The sequence below is a fragment of the Psittacula echo genome (genome assembly GCF_963264785.1).
Source record: "Psittacula echo genome assembly, chromosome: 2".
Lineage (NCBI taxonomy): Eukaryota > Metazoa > Chordata > Aves > Psittaciformes > Psittacidae > Psittacula > Psittacula echo.
In genome coordinates, this window is record NC_137737.1 from 18,573,101 (window position 1) to 18,596,441 (window position 23,341).

The 23,341-nt window shown below is 38.4% G+C and overlaps 1 protein-coding gene across 1 annotated transcript; it reads right to left on the reverse strand.

Annotated features, from left to right (window-relative positions):
- Nucleotides 1-271: 271 nt before the first annotated feature.
- Nucleotides 272-22,559, reverse strand: HACL1 (2-hydroxyacyl-CoA lyase 1; the record flags this gene model as incomplete). The annotated part of the gene is made up of 17 exons (XM_080611112.1): nucleotides 272-304; nucleotides 598-784; nucleotides 1,367-1,474; nucleotides 1,781-1,939; nucleotides 3,325-3,479; nucleotides 4,374-4,475; nucleotides 4,732-4,815; nucleotides 6,258-6,363; nucleotides 7,651-7,786; nucleotides 9,186-9,298; nucleotides 9,686-9,780; nucleotides 10,734-10,811; nucleotides 11,329-11,401; nucleotides 15,323-15,403; nucleotides 16,586-16,626; nucleotides 21,374-21,478; nucleotides 22,485-22,559. 17 exons carry the CDS (start codon nucleotides 22,557-22,559, stop codon nucleotides 272-274), a joined length of 1,731 nt encoding a protein of 576 aa, XP_080467238.1.
- Between the last annotated feature and the right edge of the window lie 782 nt (nucleotides 22,560-23,341).

The following is a 23,341-nucleotide window of genomic DNA, read 5'->3' on the forward strand; positions in this document are numbered from 1 at the left end:
TTGTGCATTTAAGACGACACAAAGTAACCTGTTTAGTTCTAATAGTATCATCAGTGTTCCTGTACAATCTGCTAGAAAGCCTGGTATAGATTCATTTGTGTCTTTCATTTTACAATTACTTCTTTTCATCATTTAAAGAGTCCTTTAATAGCAGTTCTAGAATACCATTTTGTTCCAATGTTTATGTAAAATGGAGCTGCATCAGTTTCGCTTCTGGAAACTGATTTAGCTTTGCTTAACACACTCTGCCTTGCATCAGGATCATCTTCTACTACAGGTTAGAACGAGTCAGCCAAGGAAACTCCTGGAAGAAAAAACCAAACCAGAACAGAATAAAAATTGTATCAGAATGGACAAACAGTAAGAGGAACAGGACAGAAATATGTATTGACTACCCAATGGAATCCACAGCAAGTAAAGACTTCTCAAAAACTTTTTGGTCTCATGTTGTCAGGTATGAAAAGAAAGAACCATAAATTACAGAAACAGTAATTAAAGACACTACGCTTTTTCTGTGGTTTAAGTGATACCACCTGAGGATTTCAGAGGCTTCCCTACATGAAGTTTGCAGAAAAAGAAAGGAGAATATATACATACCTGTTTCTTTCTGTCGGACTGTGGATTGATCATTACATTTATAAGAGAAGGTGTCTGCTTATAAGTCAGGCTTGTTTTCAGAGCATTCTGCAATTCTTCTGGTGTTTCAACAAAGTATCCTTTACCTCCAAAGGCAGACATAATTTCCTCATAGTGTGAATTTGGCAGGAGAGACACAGGAGGCACACTCACAAAATGGAAAACCTCTGATTAATAGCAGGGAAGAACTGCCAGACACCAATTTAATTACTTCACACTTTAAATCAGTACTAAAATGATTATTGTCCTGGCCTGATGAATTATTGTGGGCTGGAAGAACTAAGTTTGCTATACCATTAAGACTATGTTTATAAGGTAGCATACTGATTTTCATCTTCTGGAGACATTCCAGAGCGAAGCTTTAGCCTAATTCTCTTGTCATGAGTTCTCAGCTCCAGAAGCAGAAGCCCAGTGTAATCTCAGAGTACAAGTCTCAGGTAATTTTGGAGATTATAATGAATGTTTTTGGAGGTTAGCCTGATATGTGTGGCCTGAACTGCTGCAGAATCCTGAGACAACTAATAGAGACACATCTCTCTGCTGCACAGTTGTGTAAATTAGGTTGGTTGCTTACCTTTAATAACTGGTTCTTACTTACATGAACTTAGCCTAGAACTAAATTCATTTCATGAAAAATTTTAATCCAGATCACAAAGCATTAAAAGTGAAGGGAATGACCATTTTGGCCACTTCTTCCTTAATTAACAAGACATACTTCGAAGATGCTCACCATGTAGCAGGATCTCCAGACTTTAACATCTCCTTCCAGGCATCTGCACCCAAACCAGTGTAAATCCCATTGTTATTTATGATGATAATCAGGATTGGCAAATTGTACCTACAAATAGACGCATTTGGAAGAATTCTGAATTACAGGCACCTTTCTGTAAGGTATTAAAAATGTTACTTTTCCTTAAAAGGAAAATAAATAATTTTAAAAAACCCCACTTCCTCCTGAAATGTGATCTACCCATCACTGGTGATAACACATTAAGTCAAAACAGCATAAACACAACCCTGTATATTTTTTTTGCCTGTTTTCATATGCTGTTACAAGTACGCCATCTAAGACCAGCATTCTTGGCTGCCTAGTTAAGTTGATCGTGGCAATACGCAAAGAGGGTCTTGAGCAAAATCCAGTTACCTGCAAATAGTCTCCACCTCCATACCAGAAAATCCAAAAGCACTATCTCCTTCTATGCAGATGACTCGTTTTTCAGGTGTTCGGTCTTTAGCTACCATTGCAGCTGCTATAGCAAAACCCAGTCCAACTCCCATTGTTCCAAAAGTACCTGCATCAAGCCTAAAGAGGACAATACAGAATTACTATCCCTTCATTTCTGCTCAAGCTTTTAAGTTAATCCATAGTAACTTGTCTTTACTTTTAATTATCTTCCATATAGTATTCAAATGCTGTTTCATAAACAATTGGTATAAAGAGATACCAGATACATAACTTACTATATTCAAATATTTTATAAGACTGCAAATATTTTAAGTGATATAAACATACTGGAACTCAAAATTAAGAGCTCTCATACACTAGTTGTACTACAGTAATGAACTATTCTTGCATGCTTTTAGCTTGCATAGTAACAATATTTCAAAACCATTCAATTACTGTAGAGATAGGCAGACTACATGAAATCTTTCCATGTTTAATTCCTCAAAGCAATTGGTTAAATACTGCTGTTCTAATTTTAGTCTTCTGTTCAACTTTTGAAATCCAATTTAAAGCTGTAATTAAGTTAGATCATTTCAGTCAGAAGCACATAATGGATACAAAAGTACATAAAGAACTAGATTATTCTGGGCTTAACTTTTCAAGTTTGCTTTCAGATATGTGCAATGCAACGTGAAAAGACAACCATTAACATTACTGTGCCTTTATTTTAAATAAGGGGCGGGGGAAATGCAAACTCTTCTCCCAGCTTTACTGGAAGCATGGTGGGTTTTTTTGGTTGGCTGGATGGTTTATTGTTCACAAAGAAGTATTTAGGTTCATTTAAGACTTTAAGTTACTTTCCTGAGAAGGCACAGTCAGACCAGCAATTTCACCTCACCAGAAAGAGCTCACTTTTCACCCCCATTCAAGAAATGGCATTTAATTCTGTCTTACATTAAAACTATACTAGACATAATGACATACCAACACTTCCAAATTTGAGTGCCTATATTTGAGATATGCAGTCTTATATGAAAGTGTGCCCAACAGACAATCCAATTTTCAAAATTAGTTGATTCTTCTTAAATTTTCTCTGGTTTTAAGTGTGTTTCAAACAAAACCTCTTTATATGAATTCTTTTCAACTTGAGAACCCAACAACTGCTTTTATTTTAAATCAAAATTTACCAGACTCTGAGCACAGAAGTAAATAACTAGATCAGGGAATTTAACATGATGCTCTTCACTCACTTGCCACAAACGAGTGATAAACTCTCTGTTGCAGAGCACATAGAAAAGTCACAGAAAATTATTAAAATCTATGACAGGACATCAGAAAATGACAGAAAATCAGAAAAACCCCTCTCCCAACATACTAGACCTATTTTTTTAACCCCTCCCCCATTTAGAACCTTTAAAAAGGACTAAAAAAACATAAATCTGGACCATCGTACTCCTCACCTAAATATTAACATTTATACACAGATCTATCCTGTTGCCAGAACAACAAAGAAAATACCGCACCTTTGACGGGGATAGTAATTTGGAAGCATAGTTCGTCCAATGTCCATGGTGTTTGCTCCCTCACTTACTAAGATGCAGTCCTTGGGTATCAGTTCTCTGATGTGGTGGAAGACTGTGTAATAATTCATAGGCAGAGATTTCTGTAATGCTAATCCCTTAAAAAATAAGAGACATTAGTAACTCCTATGGGTAGACTTTACAATACGGTGCAGAACTGAGACATGTAAATAATAATGATGGAAATAAAACTGCACCCTGCTAGGTAAGGCTGGAGTATTTAGTTTTCCATGTACTATATCAAGATCACCCCTTCTGTTCCTATCCTGGTGACAACGTACTTATCAGAGGCTCACTCAGCTCCACAACCTTGGATGCCCTATCAATGTTTGACTATTGATAACCCTAAGCGAGCTGTCACCTGTGTGCTGGGAAGTAGTTCAAAAGAGTGATCTGCTAGAAGTTTAGATCCCAATCTCAGAAACATGTATCTGAACTTGCAGAATATGAGTTGCACAAAGTTAGGCATATGCGAGGCATCTGTGGTCTTTTGGCCTGAACAGCTACTTGCTTTTAATACAAGTTATACTCCCACCAACTCTGCTAGCCAGCACAATTACAGAAGAAAATTAAGAATGTATCTTCATGTAAGCTAGCTTCCACTTGGACTACTTGGAGGTACTTGGAGTACCTGTCCATCGCTTAGAAGTCACTGCCCATGATGCAGCAGCTCTTGCTATGATCTTCTGTTACTGGTTTTAAAAACCCAGCCCCAAAGTTCAATGGCTTCCACACAGTTTGAATTTATAAAAAAACCCTAGAATACTTAACTTACAGTTAAGTTATAAGTATAAGTTAACTTACAGTTAAGTATTAAGACTTAACTTACAGCTCATAAGGCTGACAAGAGTAAGCCAGTACCAGAATGGCATAAATTTTCAAAGCCTGGGTGACATGACTGTCAGAATTGAGAAGTTTGGACATAAATCAGTGACAAAACCAACTATGCACTGGTACCTGTAAGGAAAGAAACCTCTTTTCTTTAACATTACCTTTGATCTTTCCTCATTGTTCAACATTTTCTCTCGTAGTCTCTTCCACCACTCTGAATTAGAAGGATATTTCAATGATCTTTTGCTGAATTCTTCCAACAGCTGGAACAACATTGAAATGATGCAGAGATTTCTTTCAACACATTTAAAAAATAACAAACTGTCATGAGTATCAAGAATAACATTACCAAGAAAGATCCTAGCACAACCACAGCAGCACTAATCAGGATCTTTTAACATTAAATATGTTGCCTGAAAAATGGTTCTCCTTGAGCAGTTTTCTTCTTTTTCTCTAGTAACTTTATATAAATCAGAGGAGATTGAGTTCAAAACAGGAGGACACCTGATATTACGTTACCTGTCCAGTCACGGCATTTATGTCACCTAATAACGTTGCAGCTGGTCTCACATTATTCCCCAGCTCTTCTGAACAAATATCAATCTGTATTTCAAAAAGAAAGACTACCGTTAACTCACAGATATTAAAGAGAGGGTTTTTTTCAGTTACAGTGAAAAACATGGTCTAACAATGTCTTCACATTTGTTTTGGCTGTACAGATAAACCCTCTCTCTTTCATTGACGTGACATAAGAAATCCTTTATTTAAAGAAAAATCCTGTGGTACATATCCATTTTAATAAAAGTTTATGTATATGCGTGTATATATAAATGTATATACACACACATATATATGAAATTGACTTAAAATTAACTACTTGCTTCTTACAAGCTCTTGCTGACAATTTAGAACTTTATCACTAAAATCATCACCACCTTCTCCTTGACATTCTAATAATTATATGGAAACTACAAATCTAGGTTTAAGTATACCCTTAAAGGCTATAGAAAGCAGTAATTTTCTTACCAAGTCTGTGTGTGCTACCTGGCAATAAGAATTTGGACAGTATGAAGAAACTGAAAAGTAAATTGTGACCACTGAAGCAACTTCCCCATTTCCTTTATCAGTGATGTAGCAGGCCTCTTAGGTTACATGGAATACTTATGATCAGGTCACACAGGCTATGAACTGAACCAGTATTTCAATATTAACCCTTGACAGTGAAAAGATATACTTTAAGTGAGGTGAAATAATATTAGGAGTTTTCTTTGCCTTCTTTAGAAGAAGAAAACATAAAAAATGTATTATTTCATAAATCAAAAGGAACTCTAGCTTACAAAAATTACATTATTCCTCTGGAAAAGATGAAAAGTTTGGAACCTGAGATTATGTTCCAGATGACTGAAGGCAGGCCAGTCAGCACACTCAATCAGCTATTATTCTTTGATCACAGACTCTAAGGGAGGAGATTTTGAGGACACAAACAATTTAATGACTTATCTAAGAGCTGGCAGATTGCCAAATACAGTAATTAGTTAAATAGCCTTTCTTCCTCTTATTAACATTTCTGAGTGACTTAACTCTTATAATGACTGACTCTGGATCTGAAAGTAATTCCATTTCAGAAAATCTTCCTGGGAGAGCAATCACACAGTTTGAAAGATGTCACACTTTCAACACAATTTGCTTTCAATCACAGGAATTCCAGCGTTCCAAAGATCACACAAATATCGTGAGTCTAATCCTGTATTAGCCAGCTACATGGAAACGTCTGCTCTCCTCATTAAAGCAGCACCAAGTCCTTGGTAGCTGGAACAACGCTGTAACCATTTTTAGAAAAAGATAGGAAAGTAAAAGAATAATAATGAAAGAAATTAGAAGTATTTCTGGACAACTACCATAACTATGGTGCACTGTTTTCACTGTCCATAGCGTACTTCATGTGGCAAATGACGCCCTACCAAAATAATTTACAGCAATTGCTCTAGGCACTGCAGGAATAGGAGGACTTTCTGCGCATGACAAACAATCATTTTCCTGCTCACCTGAATAACCTTTACATCTTTTTGAAACCTTGGTGGTAGACCAAAATGCAAAATCCAATTCAACCTTGCACCAAGCAAGATGATTACATCAGCATGCTGTAATGCCCTAATAAAGGGAAAGAAGAGAATTAGATGAGGAATTAGTATTAAATTTAATAATGTTTTCAAAATTAGAAGTAAATCTAACCACCACAGCAAACCTCAGAATACACATATAATCCTTCCTTTCTCTAAGTTGCTTGCTTAGCCCCAAAACCCTGTATCCTTTTACATAGCCAATCATCAAGCCATTCTTGAGTTTAGGCACTCAGAGAAGCTGTGGCTGCCCCACCCCTGGCAGTGCTCAAGGCCAGGTTATATGGGGCTTTGAACAACCTGGTCTAGTGGAAGGTGTCCCAGCCCACGGCATGGTGTTGGAACTAGATGATCTTTAAGGCCCCTTCCAACCCAAACCATTCTATGATTCTATGATTTTCCTGATACACTACGTTTGGGAAAGGAATTGTTACAGTAGAACACTTACAAGATGCTATAACTATGCTGAGGTTAAAGCAAAAGACTTACTACTTTGACACTGGCAACAGTGGATGCCAAAATTAAGATTATTGTGGACCTTTCATCTTAAGACTCCTGTTAATTTACCTTTCAGCTGGACAGACAATATTTGGTATGTTCTTTTATTCTCCATTTTTCCTAAGAGCATGCTTAACAGTGATAAAACTAAGATGCTCAACAACAGAATATTGTAATCTCAAAGTATTTAAATGCTCCACCTGTAAGCTGATGGTGCACATTCATACCTAATAGGGTTCTTATAGTCCATTCACATTAATTTTGCCAAAAGACAAAAAAACCTCACCTCTTACAAATGACTTTAAAACACAGTCCTTCAGTGTAGTTTGAAATACCTTGTATTTATTTTTAAATAATGTGGAATTTAGTCATGGTGTACTGCAAACACCATGCAGAAATAGCAGATAGCAAAACTTTAGCTGCAATGTGTGCATCTTAAGCTCTTGTTTATGGTTTTAAAATAAAAAGCCAGTAGTGCACCAAGTTAAATGTTTAACGTAACTGTTTGCCAGTTTCATTTTATGTTACGAAATACATACTAATAACATTGTGAAATCTATGACAAGTAGATTTATCGGTTACAGAATATTAGCCATCAGATAAAGTATCTTCCTGGCCAGCACTCTTAGAGCATTGTCAAAAGCGATCCACCTAAATCTGTTGTCTCTTTCCAAACAAGATCTTCAGTGCTTTAAAATGAGGTACAAAGTGTGGCTGAAAAATTTGTTTTATGCACTTTGTCTTCCCTGGCATCTGTAGACCACCACAATTCCTAGTTGATTCTTAGAAGTTAGGATTAGAAGCCTTGCTTTATATTTACATTGATCTTGCTGCTGCTACACAATTTGGATGGTTATCAGGAACTACTCCTTTTGCCATTGGTGTAGGCAAAAAAGGCAGTCCACAAAGGTCCACCAATTTTCTGATGTTGTTTTCAGCGTGTGAATAAGCAGCACCTGAATGAAATGAAAGAGAATGCTTAATACTACAGAAACCTACTGTATTCCCTTGAACTTCAATTAACCTGATTACATTAGTGGTACAAAGAGCACTATTTCTCATTATAAAAGTTGCCTGCTACTTTTCCAATCTGGAGAATTTAAAACATAATATGCCAAACTATAGGTATTTGGGTTCAAATTTCCCATATTTATTTACAAAAGCCTTCTCCCTCCCTCCCCTGCCCACTAAAAGTTTAACTGAAGTTTTCAGCTATTTCTGCGAAGCAGGGCAGGGAAAAATAGGAGATTTTGTTTATCTAAAATGATAATTTTGAGTGGGTGAATTTCATATTATGGGGCCAAGACTTCTGCAGCAGCAACAAATGACAGCCTTTGTGTTGTGTCATGTCATTTTTTGCTTGTCCCCTGCTTGCTGTTGTACCACATGACCCATAATCTGCCCAAACAGATTTACTATGAGCCTTTAATGAAAAAAAAAAAAAAAAAACCAGCTCAAAAGATGGCCTTGTAAAGCTATGTGCCTATACATACATTTACTGTGATGCTACCTTCAGTACATGGCTGCTGTATTAAGGGTGCCCAGGAAATCTAGAAATCTAGAGCACTGACTGGTGCTCATGCAATAACGTAAGTCCATAAGTCTTAAATCCTGAAGAATAAACTTCTGTATTTCTTCCTAAACTTCTGCTAACAACAATATGTAGCAGAAAGTCCAGAGGTATTTGTTAAGTAGATTCTCAACTGTTGACATCAACAAAACATGCATTTATGTATTTGATACTCTTACCTTTCACTTTCAAAGAACACCCTTTTGTTCATGTGTATTAAGCCAGAGACAGGGAGGAAAAAAAAACCCCATCCTTTCCTGATCTACCTTCTGTCTACTATTTTGTTACCTAATCAATAAAAAGATCTATTTCATCTCAATCATTCGAGTCCCTGATTAAACGTAGAACCTCTCTCCAAGATATGGATGATACTCACAAATGTAGGAAAACAGCTTGGTTGAAATAGGTAGGTTATTTCAATTCTGTTCAGTTCTTAGAAGTATTTGTTTGGAATTTTGGAAGTGATGCTTTGGTACTGGCTCCAGTCTTAAGAGAGTGGTTATCCACTTTTTTCTACTCAAACTTGTCAATTGATGAAATGCTTTTCCCTTATACTAGATGAAAAAGGCAATAGTTGCACAACAGAACAAAAATACTCTAAAATCAGATCAGATTTTAACATCAAATTTTGAAGAAGTTTATAGGTTTTTAGGTTTTGTTTCAGGTACTTCTTTTTAATAGACAGTGCAAAGGATATGGCTAATACTTATGGGGAAAAGAAGTCACTTTAGATCTTACTCTTGTCCTGAACTTGTACGGTTCAAAGCAACATCAAAGCATGCTACCTTTGCCAATGATGAGCAGAGGCTGCTTGGAAAGAGCAATGATAGACATTGCTCTGGATACAGCAGAGCTTTCAGCTGTGCTGATGGGAGGTGGCAGGCAGCATTCCACGTACCTGGAAGTCAAGCAAAACAAAAGAGGCTCTTAAAAAATTTAAAGCAAGAAATGTTGAAAGATAAAGCCGCAGTTGCTACACACCATGTTACTCTCAGCATTTATCAGAACACGATATATTTTTATTTAAACAGGCTCTAAAGCTTTTCTTGCATATTCCTTTAATCTCACAGGTAGTGTTGTTCCAGAGATTTACAAAGTGACATCATACTGTATTAACATCACATTACTCCATTCCTTTTTACACATTTCATTACAAACATAATCCATGTCACATTGTGATGGAATGTTTACATTCAGAGGCTGGATTTTCTTGTTTTAAGAAAATACAAAAATAACTAGAGTTTAATCAGTGACTTGAAAAATAATGAATGTAATCTTTACGCACTTGACGGAGCTCTTGTTCACCTGAAGATTCACAAAATCTCCAGGTATGTCAATATAGCAGGAACCTGGACGACCATATATGCTGGTTCTTACAGCCTAGGAAACAGATAATCAGTGTTAACCACCACTTGAAAAGACATTAAGAATCTTTATGTATAAAATCCAAGAAACCCCTTCTGCAGGCAAAGAAGGAACATGCTATTTCATACTGCTGAACCACCACAGGATGGATTTATTCCAATAAATTCAAGTTCTGATACATTTTCCCCTATATGCAAACAGAAGCCTTTCAGTAGATGGACAGTATTAGACTGTAAGTTCTTTGCCTAATTTACAGTGAGACAGCTGCATTAGCTGCTGTGTTTGGAAATCCGAAATTAAACTTTCACACTGCATTCTATTTAAAATAGCACAAACACTTAACAAACAAGACAACTAACGCCTCCATTTTTTATTACTTTGCATTCCAGTTCTTTTATTGCAGGTAGATGAACTGCTGAATTTGCACTTCTGGAAAACAGTAGCACTGTATGCAGAATTTAGGCTGACACGGCTAAAGTGTTGCTACAGCAGTAGCAAGGGACTTTTGTAACCTTTTCTGAAGCACTAAGGTAAGGAAGTGTTCTCTCTCACTCCCTCAAAAAACCCCAAAAAACCAGCACCAAACTCAAAACTCAAATGTAACCATCTCCTCTGCCTACCCTCTAAATCTCCTTCACGTAATGAGAGTGGTAGAAGAGCTGAAGTTTGTATTATTACATTTCTAGTTATTGCACCTCTCCCTAAAAGCTTTTTATTTTATAAGAATGTTCCAAGTCTGACTGAAGCTAACAAAAAACACTGCAGGTATCAGTAAGCATCAGGCTAGACCAGAATCTGTTTCTAACCTGTTCCATAGGAAAAGCCTCTCTGCTTGTTAATTCACTCCATCACCTAACATCTGCTGGATGAAACTATTTTTGGTAACAACTATATAAATAAACCCTCAAAGCTTGTATAGAAGGAGACAGTTATTTAATGCTCTCTTGCTAGTTTAGTATTTTTCATACCTTTTCAATAACAGCAGGAATAGCTTCTAGGCTGCTTGGGCGGACAGACAGCTTGTTGTACAGCCTACCAGCTTCAACCTGAATAAACGCATATAACTATTATATCGATTTAGCAAAGTGATTTGATTGTTTCCATCTCATTTCATCATGAATAAAATGGAAGAAATGCCAAACGGAAAGCAACAAGCTGAAAACCCCCATGAAGAAAAATGCAGTTCCTCAGTTGATAGAAACTGTCAAAGCCATACTCATTCTCTTAAGTGCTTAAGTACTTATTCTTTTTCCTCCTGGAAACTGGTGCTACTTTTCCTGGAGGGTTTACTGTCTTCCATCTCAGAACAAACAAAGGCAATTTATACCAACTGAGAACCTAAAACGGTTCATGAATTCTAACATGAGTATGGGAAAAGACATTCCAGGTTATCAGCTATATTTCTACAATGTCAATTTTCAACCAGTAGATGGAGCAAGTCAACAGCATTATAAGATCTGTTAGGAAATGTTAGTGTTTGGTGTTGTTATTCCCATAGAAATGAAGAAACAACATCAATTATTTAACTGCAACCTTTCTGTAGAAAACTGTATGTCTGTGTACCTGAGGGAATTCTTGGAAAGCTCCCATCGTTTCCTGATTTCTGTCAGAAGAGCCTCCAATAACAATCAAAGGCCTACAAAAGAGTATTAAAAACCAAAACAAAACAAAAAAAACAACCTTAAGCATACAGATTTTTTTTAATAACTGCAATCACATCTCTAAATTCCTTATGGTCAAATCCTATTGCTCTTAGCATGGTGTGCACCTTCAGCACCCACAGATCTCAACAAAAATAGGAAGTGACCAGCACTATACAGGAGTAGATACTAAGTATCAGTGTGTCAGCTAGTAGACCTCCTAGCAGCTTTTGGGTCACTAGTTTTAGGACAATCTGGACGTTTTAACTAATCTGCATCTAGCATAAAAATTCAAAACTGAAGTCATGTTTCTAGCAAGTTTAAGTCTGATAGCATGGGTGACAAAGTGGTTTGAGAGGAATGACAACAGCTAATCTAAAAAGCTGACAAGCACTGACTGATCTAAAAAGTATCAAAATGTTTAAGAGGCAATGTAACATGCACAAACACTAGAAATACAGAAGGAAACAATCTTTTCAGAAAGATTTTTTATATATATATATATATATATATATATATATACAATTTGCAAGGCAGCAGAAGTTAGCAAACTATCCAACAGCATTTCTTCCTGCATTCAGTTTTCAGTAAAAAACCCCAAAGACCAAAGAGATGCGCAAAAAATTAACATGCCTATAAGCATTCCTGTTCTTTCTTAAATTAGTTCATGGCTATGTGAGAAAGGCAGCATTAATTTACAATACAGGTTATACATTCCACAGGAGCCCGTTTTTATTATCACTTCCACAAAATAATTAATTTCCCTACAGTCAATAACAACTGGTCTTTTATTCAGTTTGTCGGTCAAATCCTCAAAGTGTTAGATGATGAGTCAATAAAAGAAAACTGTTTTATTAATCTGCTCATTCCTCCACACTACATAAAATATTGGGTCAATAGCTCTCTAAGCTTTTTCTCTTAAAAAATTTCTCTTCAGATACAGCCCTTCCTTTGACTGCATTTATCTATGCAATATATTAAGCTGAAACATTTACAGTGAGCTCAATGCATAATTCTAGCCACCCTAAGATTTGGGGATACCCGTACCTGGAGCTAAGCTTCATAACCATGCCATTTCTTTGCTACAAATCAAAAAATCACAGTTCTAATCCCCTGACACTGTGAGATGAGAACTTCAGGCTTATTTCTGTGAAAAATCGTTATGGAAATATGCATTTGATGTATGCTCTAGATATTTTATTCTGCTGGTTCTCTCCTCTGAGCAAAATGCCTATTGCTATCCATATATAACCAGCCTGTTCACAGGGACAAACCTTATGTTCCTTTCACTTATCTTTTTCAAATTTATTTAAATATGTTTTAAGAAACAAAACAACTACTGTTTCCCAATACTAAACTATAATTAAGAAAATGCTTTACTCTTAAGAAAGTCAACTCCAATAGCTGTATCTTGAAAAGATCTGGTTCTGCTTTTAAAGTTTACATTTATAACCAGAAAGAAGTTCTTCCCCCAATGAAATCACTACTACTACTGTCACAATACTGTGGACACTTTAAAGAGCAGTGCTTATAAAATTAAACACAACAGTGAGGCAGGAGGAACATTGACTATAATAAAACTAATAAGAATAGCAAACCTTATGGACTTGCAGGAGAAGTAAACTGAAAAAAAAAAAGAAAAAAATCAGATGCGACTTCAGGTGAAGAGCATGGTATTTCACCATGCTACTGTAGACAGAAAGCTTATCAACTACTGCAAACTCGTCTTTGGAGTCTATTCTCATAGCCAAAGAAGATACTAAAACTTCTGCTCAGGATGAGGCAGGAGAGAAAGAGACAGTGCGGCACGTAACTTTTAACATGAAATATCAAAAGGTTTTACCCTCAGAAAGGCAGTCTACCAAGGCCTCATTAGCTACCTAGGTAGCTAGATTTACATGTCCAACTGTTCACTGTGACAAGCTTCCAGAATAAACCGAAGGCTCTTCTACTCAGCCTAGATGTGCTCAGGCAGTAAAATCCAAACAGCACAATTAGCATTACATTAAGCTATCAGACTGCTTGACTTTCTTACAGTTGGTAAGTTTCTTTCTCAAAATGAGAATGAAACAGAACAGGATCAGAAGAAAGGGACTCCAGGCTCAAGGAGAACAACTCAGAGCTTTAATGACTATCCCTTTGTCCGAGTTATGTCAGAACAAGCAGAGTCAGATCAACTATTAGCTTACTTCTGTAAGAAATGAAACAAAGCTCAGCCATTGTAGCACATTAACCATGCCAAATGAAATGTCATGGAATCACATGACACTTGAGAGACAGCTATGAAGGCTAACCTTGCCTTACAAATTGGTCTACTCACACCACTTCCTCACAGGGGATGGTATAGAGCAAGAGACTTAACACCTTGCTGCCAGAGAAAGAGGAAGATCTAATGTGTAATGAACTGAATGTGGTCGTTGGGACAGACAAGCACCAGAGCTGCCAAGAGGGCAAGCAACAGTACATGGCCGGAAGAAAGGTGTGGAGATGATATGAGCCTATGTCTCTTTTTATGCAGACTGTGCAAGATTGATGTAACCAAACTCCCTAGTGTGTATTGTTTTCTCACCTTCTTTGCTTGGGCTACTACTGCTGTTCCCTTGCAACACTTCTTTGTAATTTCTGCCCAAGCTGCCGTCTAGTGAAACAAGCTAGAAAGCTGATTAGTTCACATAAAAATCCTGTTTTCCTCTTCAAAGCATGGCACCCTGTCTTACAATGGTTTTGCCAGCCAAAAAGTAAATGTGAAAAATCATGTTTGGGATTCTCAGCCACTCAACGGAGGTGACTGTTAATGAACGAGCCAAGAAAAAGTTTTCATTAGGTTAAATTTAGGGTCTGTGAACACTCCTTTCATCACATGGCAGGCAAAAAGCAAGCCTGATGTGACCAATGAAAATATCACTGGGCAAATACTTTAGCTTGGCCACTGAAAATCAGTTTCTTGCTATATTGTGCAATCTGCTGAACTAGATAAGTCACTCCCTTCACCTTTTACCAGGAGTTTACACAATATCAAGTCATGGGTCTGTTTACCTGTTCTCAGGCAAAAACAAGTGTGAGAAAACAGAAACAAATCCTGCAAATCCATAAGCAAGTGCTATGAATGCTTCTTTCTTATAACCAAATCCATGACTGCTCAAAAGCAAGGTTTTCAAATGACTTTCCTTATCTAAGGTCACATAGGGACAGCAAAACTTTAGCCAATAATTTTTATTTTTTTTTTTTTAAAAAGCATTTGAACACTAGAGATCTTTTTTTTCCAGAGACTTGATTTGTTACCATTTCATTATGAAGCTCTCTTGTCAATCAGCCACTGCTCATCTTATGTCCCCCATCAGGTGTGCTTGGTATTACCAGAGCTTCTACCCAAAATACCGCATACAGCTTTCTGAGTGACAAACCAGCTAAAATTGCTATGCCTCAGTGAAAGCTTATGGGAGTAAATGCTATCACTCTGAACATCATTTAATTCAATATTTAATGACTGCTGTAAATGCTTGTGTGGAGAGCAAATAAGGATTTTAACAATGCAGTTGTCAATTTGTTCACATATGAAAGAGTAATTCAACAGTGATGCGTACTTAAATTTAGAAAAAAACCTTTAAAAGTCTTCATGACCAATAAAGCATTACAGGCTGAACATGAACTTCATTTTCAAATGCATCCAAACAATCACGTATACTAACAGATTTCCCAATATATGCACATGAGGTAAGACGAAAAGGAGAATTTATCCATGAGAATACAAAATGTGGAACTAAATGACTTTTAGGGATGATAAATCGGGAATTCACTTCTCATTACCCACATAAAAGAAATAAAAGTCCTATACTAAATGCTGTGGAGCTCAACATCTGCAACAAATAGCAGCAAACAAATATTAGATTTTTAAAGGGAAAGCATAGTTAAATTACCAGCAGTTCACGGTTGCGTTTGCCATCCCACCAAGGGCATGTAAAAAACCTGGACCGGACACTACAAGACATACTCCTGGTCTAGAGAAAAAAAAAACAAAAAACAAAAAACAAAAACAAAACAAAACAAAAAAAAAAAAAAAAAAACCACCTGAAATTAAAATATTAATCATGTCATCAACATGCATGAATTCAAGAGATTTGTATAAAGGACTAAAGACTGACAAGGGAATCAAATCATTTAGTTATCAACCTAACTGAAAGAGCAAGTGAACAGTTGTTACATGCTACCCACACAGACATCTGCAACGTACACAGGCTTGTAACACAGCTCCTTACTTCTTTCATCACATTTATATGGTCAACTTCACTTCAGCCCTAGATATCAATTAAAGAAAGCTCATAAAGGAAGAAGTGCTTCCAATCCAACACAAATTTTATCACAGTTTAATTCCAGGCAGAGGCACTTTATATTCCATAAAGTGATAAGAAATGCTCAGTAGTTAAAAATTACTTTTTTTTCTTCAGTAGCTTTACAGACTTTATACATATCAGAAAAAAAAAACCCACACCCAAAAACCCCCAGCTTAAGTCAAGAGGATTATTCAAAGGATGAAAAATTATAAAACCGTATGTAGCAGGTGTCATACTTGCAGATGGAATAAGCAATGGTCACCTGCATCATTGGGTGTGCATTTGTGAGCAAGCAGACACCAGATGTTTACTTTAGAAAAGGATCTAAGGGATACCCAAGAAGCACACCTCACAGGTCAGAGAATGCTTCCCAAAGACCTTAAGAACAAAATGCAGTAAAAGAGGAAAAGCCAGTACCTTGTCTGGGAGATTGTAAGGCATATGATCAGCCTCTGTACTGATAGGGTATTTGTTTAACAATAAACTCAGATGATGAGATTGAGGTATAGCAGGTCCACGAAGTTGCAAAAAGCAATGGTGGCATTTCTGCCCCTCATACCAATGGTGTTCAGATATTAAAAGGGGGGCGGGGAGGAAAGCTATACAGTGGGCAATATTATAGGAGCTTAAGCATCTCCTTGCTTCTGCCCTGAATCACAGCAACAGAAATATTGATAAGTCCTATTGACAGTTATTTTAAAATTCATGTTCCATCTTAAGTGCCCTACATCTGCACACACTGAAAATACCCAGCTCCAAACCAGAGAAATGTTCCTAGCTTCTGTTGAGTCTAACACAATTAATACTATAAAATGTATTACTATAAATATTAACAAATATGGAACATACCTGCCAGTCAAATATCCAACAGCAGATGCAGCATAGCAGGCCTATTGAAAATATTGGAGTTAGTGATACAATTATTATTGTTTACACATTTAACGATATCTTGTACGTAACTTTCAACAAAAATACTGAAAATAAGCAAATACAGATTTTACCCTTATCATTAGAGCTTAAATATAAGCACCCCTTCACCCTCCCCATCATAAGGTGTGTTCATGAAGGTTTATGTGAAAAAATCTCATGACTGCTCTCTATATTTCAGATTCCTGTTTTTCCATCAGTAAATATTTGGGATTAAAAGAGAAAAAAAAAAAACAAACCCACAAAAAGCCAAGCCCCACATATAAAAGAAACCCCCTAAAACCAGGGGAGCAAAATGAGTACAGCAAAGTAAGAATCTTCTGCCTTCTGGACTAACACAGAAGAGCGATTTGCAAGAGAAAAGCAACAAGCAGAAATCCAACCATTACTGGAATGACTCATTGTACTTCAGAAATTCGGCAAAAGGTTGAAATCACACACTGCAGAGACTAATTAGAAGTTAGCAATTGTCTTTTACAAGCTGAGCTGCTAAGTACTTCTCACTCCTAGTACCACACTTAGCTTTAGCTACTTCAACATTTTAAAGAAAAACTGCGTTTGGAGCGATTTTCACAAAAGTTACACCTACAACTTGTGTTATCCTAGCTTATCACCAGTATTATTTCAGAGTATGTTTTTATGCTATTGCTGTAGCATATTTATCTATTAAACACTCAGACATAAATTTCACCTGGTAACAAGACAACATATGATCAAGCAGAAAGCAAGCTTACAGGTGACCCACAAACACCAAAGGCTTCACACCTGTGACACTGCCAACTCCTTCATATTCTCATGCTTTTGCCTTGAATTCATCAAGTTCTAACACTTAACGGAAAACACTCATTTTGCAATTTATTTTTCTCTTTAATATATACACTTTTTTTTTTTTTAAAGCAAGGCCCTGGCCTTAGAGCCTGCCTCTATTAAAAAATGCAAGAGTTGAGATTTTTCGTTTCAGTTTTGAGTACTACTGTGGTAAGAAGAATAAGCAACAAACCCCTGAAAGTTTATAAAAAATATTTTCCTCCAACCTAAGGATAATTCTAGGTAACACAGCATGCTAGAAATCTCAGCTTAAATGAGTGAAAACACAGATATCTTATAAGCTTTTACATGGAAGGAGAAACAGTCTTTAGTATCTTCACGCTCCCATAGATACAGACCAACTGTGTGAGCAAAAGCATAGGGAAGAATGAGAAGAAACCCTCATTTTCTTTGCAGCATTAAGATAAGAAATTGTTGACAAAAAAAAAAGTACACTGACAATAAAAATCTCTTTCTACTTTTCATATGCCTGACACAAAGAGGAAAAATGCCAGTAATGTTCAAGAATTAGGTAACAATTTGATGACATATCTGTGTGCAAAGATTCAGAAATATTTGGAGTAGGTGTTACTAAAAGAATCTTGTTAATAGAGCTCAAAGCATGGTGTTGTGTCTCCATGGCAATCAGGTTTTAGAATTAAGTGGCAAAATAATGCAGTACATAGAATTTGGGTTCACATACAGTCATTGTCATTAAAACTTTTACCGCTTCACTCTGCAAGGAAGCAACATAACTAAAGCTATCTGTATTTAGAAGAGACAGTAAGTAACTTCGAAGGTATGCTTAAAAGATTTTTGGTTTTCTGCGTGTGTGAACAGTATGGACAAAAAAACCACTTTACTGGTGAACCTTGCAACCTCACCACTAAAATGTGAGTGATGGCACTCTATCTGTTAAGGTCACAACACAGTTTATCAGCTTACACTAGATCCTGATGTTCATCAGATAGGCAAGAAGGGTGTAGGCATATAAAATAAAATTTTCCACTAAAACCACAATCCGCATTAGGAAGAAATGTAGGAAGCCTAGACGGAGGCACTAAACTCAAAATCTGCAACCATCCATGAGTGCTGGATTTGAACTGTAGCCAAAGCAGAGGCCTCTTCCTTCCATACAGGTAGAAGTACACTAAGGAGGGTTTAATTAGTCTGTTTTCAACTCAAATGTAAGCAAACTAATGCAACATAGCAAGTAAACAGCACTTAAGCATTTTTGTACCCAGTGGCCCAGCTGAAACAGTACAGCCATGCATAGGAGCAGTTCTGATGCCCTTATGTTAATTGTACCTAATGCTCAATGTTCCACGACTGGCCTAGGGGGCATGGAATCAACATACTACAAGAACCCGCTGTATGAACCTGAGCTCAACACTTGATATCTTCTGTTACTACATACAATGCCAGTGTGGACCTGGAAAATCAGGTCACAGACTGAAAGCAGCAATCTCAGAATAATAAATAATTTGCTAAAGGCCAATTACTAGTCACTGAGAACGTGTAACTTTGAGATCTGAGATGACACTGGCTTTGCTTTAGGTAAAGTGGCAATGGCTAAGCAAGAGGAAAAAAAATAAACAGAACAAAAAAACCCAACAGATGTGCAGCAGGATAAGACACTTGTCTTGGCCTGGGAAAGCACCATCCAGCACAACACAGTCCATAGTCCAGGCACAGAGGACAAGGGGTAAGATCTGTTCAGAGACCAAAACATCTTATAAGAAGAGATCTTGAATCTAAGGAGTGGAGAAAAAAAATGCCCACTTGGGTTTCAGCTGCCCTTACTGAAGGGTCCTCCAGCCTGATCCCCTTGACAGCTAGCACCATCAGCACTAACCACACTGCACCACCTCTAGCGATTGTAAACTCACGACTAACTTAGGATATGATTATCAAGAGATTGCTTTGAATATATAGTGATAATTATGATGAAAGATTAAGAACTAAACATTAGCAAAGCGTGTGTTAATGAGTAACAATCATAACAAAAGATTTTCTCTGAAGTCTAAAACTGACCCAGTTATCAGTCTTCTAAACTATCACAGCAATCTCTAACTACCCAGGGTCAGATACACAACACACACGCCCCATCAAATTGCAATATAACTATTCAGTGTTCGAAGTACATAGAGGACATGAGTTAAACTGTTTCTAGCAAACTTACAACATATTATAGACCACAGGAGACAAGCTAATGGATATTGGTAGTACTATTTGGCTTTTAACTTTATGCTTTAACCTGGCCTTTCTAGTCAAACAGTTTATTCTGCAGTTTTATGAGCTTCTGCTACATCTGGCTCAGAAATGAGGCAGAAACTCAACCCCTCAGATCATATACAGCTGCCTTCACAAATAAAGGAAGCTACTGTATACACATCCTCCACAGCCAGACCACACAACTAATAAACTTAGACAATTAAAGCTATGACATGTAAATATTAAGTGTATCTTGAATATACTGTGTATAATCTTCTATCCTCTTCTCTGCCAAGCAATTACTCTGCCTCCACTGAGGATAAAGAGCATAACCAAACCCACTCCAAGATATGTCCTTGTTCATCCTTTTCCCGTTCACCAAGAAGATACCTCCTGACATTCTGATGTTAAAACAAGTCTTCACATTATTGTTACTCTCCTAAGCAGATGTATCTCACCATTTACACAGTAGGATGTTTCTTGTCTTCTGCACTATAGTGGAAGAGTTTAGTAAAGAGTGATAAGTAGGGCAGCATCTCATTTGGCAGTGTAAAGTAATCTTCTCTGCTAATTACAGACACATGAGGAAATTAATTTTAATCATGTTAATAATCAAAGCTAAAACTCAAATCCTTGCTAAATGGCTACAGGAATAAAAAGACTGTGTTGAATTCCCAGTCCTTCAAAGGAATCAAATACACATTTTAAACGTGTTTGTATATGTTTGCCTCTCTCATGTGTTAAAGATTTGTCCATGTAAAGACAAGCACTCCTTTATAAATTTTCATATTTCAATATAAGGATGTAAGGATTAGACAGCAAAAACATACAGCTTGTAAACACCTGATTTAGAAGAACTACTATTATAATACTTTGTTGTGCCTGGGATGAAAAATGAAGGCTATGAACTACACGGTGGAAAACAAGAAGAGAATACTGCTGCAAAATACAGGCATCTGAATACTGTGCAGGTCCAGAATATTAGAAGAAGTTCCTTGTAAAAATAGTAAAATTCTAATTAAGGATGTTCACAGAGAGACAGATCCCATAAACAAGTTAACACACAAGAAAAATCTCCTGATAAGATAGTAATCATGCAATTTATTTATCTGTGGGCATCAGAGCATGGAAAACTGATGGTCCATTTGCTAGCAGCCCAAGAGCTAGCAGACAGCTAACCAGCTTGTGTAGCAATCCTTGAAAGTGAGGTACAAACCTGAGGTTCTTAATATGCTCCCTCAGACCATCTAAGAAACTACTGAATGCTTACAGTGCTACTACTGGGGAAACCCAAACAAATCCAGAAGTCCTGGTATAACATCAAAATGCTAATGAGCTTCAGTCAAAGTTTGGATATCTAGACAACAAAGGTGATTTACATATATAGAGAGTCTAAGTATATCACCATGCTTGATTTTGAGCATTCAGAGACATTACAACTTTCTATGGTTTGCCGTTTGGTGAGCTTTTAAAACTCAGTTAAGAAAAGAAAAAAAAAAAAGATTAACACAAAAAGGGCAAAGATTGCACCAGTCCTCTCCCTTATTGCAGAATGACAGTAAGTGCTTCTTACGGGTTGTTTTAAAGGAATATTCAGAGATCACATTCTTGACGTAAGAAAATGTAAACTGGATTTCATTCCATTGTAAAACAGCTAAAGGTTTGGTCCTACTATAGTTACATACTTACAGCTTGTTCGTTTCTCATTCCTACGTATTTTAGTCCAACTGCTTGGGCTGCAATTGCGATTTCAGTGACTGGAATACCAACAATGCCAAACATGTATTCAATATTCTAAAAAGAAAAATGTTAAAAGAAATCAGAACAGTTTCCAAAAGATAGCTTTAATAAGCACATACCAAACACAATCATACTAATTACACAAGCAGTCTAAAAGTAAATTATAACAGATACACACTCTCACAGATGTTCACAGGCCACTGTGGGAACATATACGATGCCAGCTGATGTTTGCAGCTCAGTCCTGTGCAGTTGTGAAAGCACTGGGTTTCGGTGGCCTACAAGCAGCAGAACTGTTCAGCCCAGCTCCCCACTTAATACATACTCCGTGCTTTTTACTGACCACGTCTTCCTGGGGAGACTCTGCTACACTATTTTCTTCCTTCCCTCATGTCCTCTGGGAATTCCTTGCTGTGTTTCATGTTTTTATGCTTTCATGGAAAACTAACACCAAAAAGGCCCCAGGAAACAACTGCAGTACCGTGCACAAAGAAACTTACAGATAAAACTATGGTTATTTTTGTTACAAGTGAACTACATTTTCATGCGTGACAGGCCAAACAAAAAGTCTTTTGTCGAGACCATTAGCGGTTCAGCACCATTCGAAGTTCAGAGAGAAAAGAGAATTTTGATAATTGTAAAGGTGGCGCAGGAGGCACATAAAGCTGCGACAGGTACAGCCGCACAGCGCGGTTACCTTTGCTTGATGGAACAGGGATCTTGAGCTAGGGAGGCGACAAGCTCCTAAGAAGCCAAAGCTAACCGAAAGGCTGGAGAGAGCGGCACGAGGCCGCCACCTCACGGATGCCCAGGGACACGGCGGGAAGGGCCAGGCCGCTCCCGGGCGGGGCTCTCTCACCGGGCTCTGCGGCGGGGCCCCCCTCCTCCCCGCAGAACGGCAGGGCAAACACTTCCCATCCGCCCCGGGAGAACAGCAGCGGCTCTCAGGGTGAGTCCGGCAGCGCACATTCGCTTCCCTTCAGCCCCGCTGTGCCGGCGGGAGCTGTCCCTGCCTTCTCGCCATAGAGATCCTGCTTGCCGGTCTCCCCTGCCCTCTTACTTGAGCCTTGAGGGACTCGGCGATGAGCTGAGCACCGCTAACTGCTTCCTCCCGCGCGCCGCTCACAAAATCCATCCCCACTGCGCGCAACCCCGGGGCCACTGGGAAGAGAGCCGGCATCCCCGGCTGAAGGTCCGGTGCCATTGACTGGCACCCCTCTCAGCCAATGAGACAGCAGATAGGGCGGGCCTGGCCAATGAGACAGCGGGAGGGGCGGGCCCAAGGGTACGCGAATATCCACCTCTGATCGCGGGGGCCAGGTCGAAGGCTGGGGGAGTTTTCTATTGCCTACAGCGAGCACCCAATCAGAGGCCGCGAGGTGCCCGCCACCCTCACGCAGACGTACGCACCTGGGGGTGCCGAGCGCGGAGCAGCCGCCAGGGGGCGGGAGCGGCTCGGCGAAGCAGCGTGAGGCTGGTGACGCGGCAGCGCCCGGGGGTGGGCGTTTAAACGGTGGTTCTGAGGGGCTTGCTCGGGGACTGTGGGGATCGGGAGGGCCCGCGCCTCGCTGAGCGATCAGCCTCAGACCGGGGGGGACGGGAGCGGGTGGTCGGGTTCGCTGCCTGGCCCAGGGTCCCCTACGGCTGGCGTGCGGCAGCTCGATCTCGAAGGCCTGTGGGAGTCGCAGGGCCAAGCGCGTTCATAAGTAGGGCAGCGGTCTCTGCAGCGTGACCCTGTAGCGTTCTGGAGCTGGTCGGAGATCGCTGACACAAAGCGGGGCAAAGCACAGGCTGTTTCAGATGAAGATACCTGCTGCCAGCATTTTTTAGTAGAAGCAGGAGCATAGTGTGAGGCACTTCTCTGAAGTCGTAGAATCACAGAATGATTTGTGTTGGAAGGGACCTTAAAGATCATCT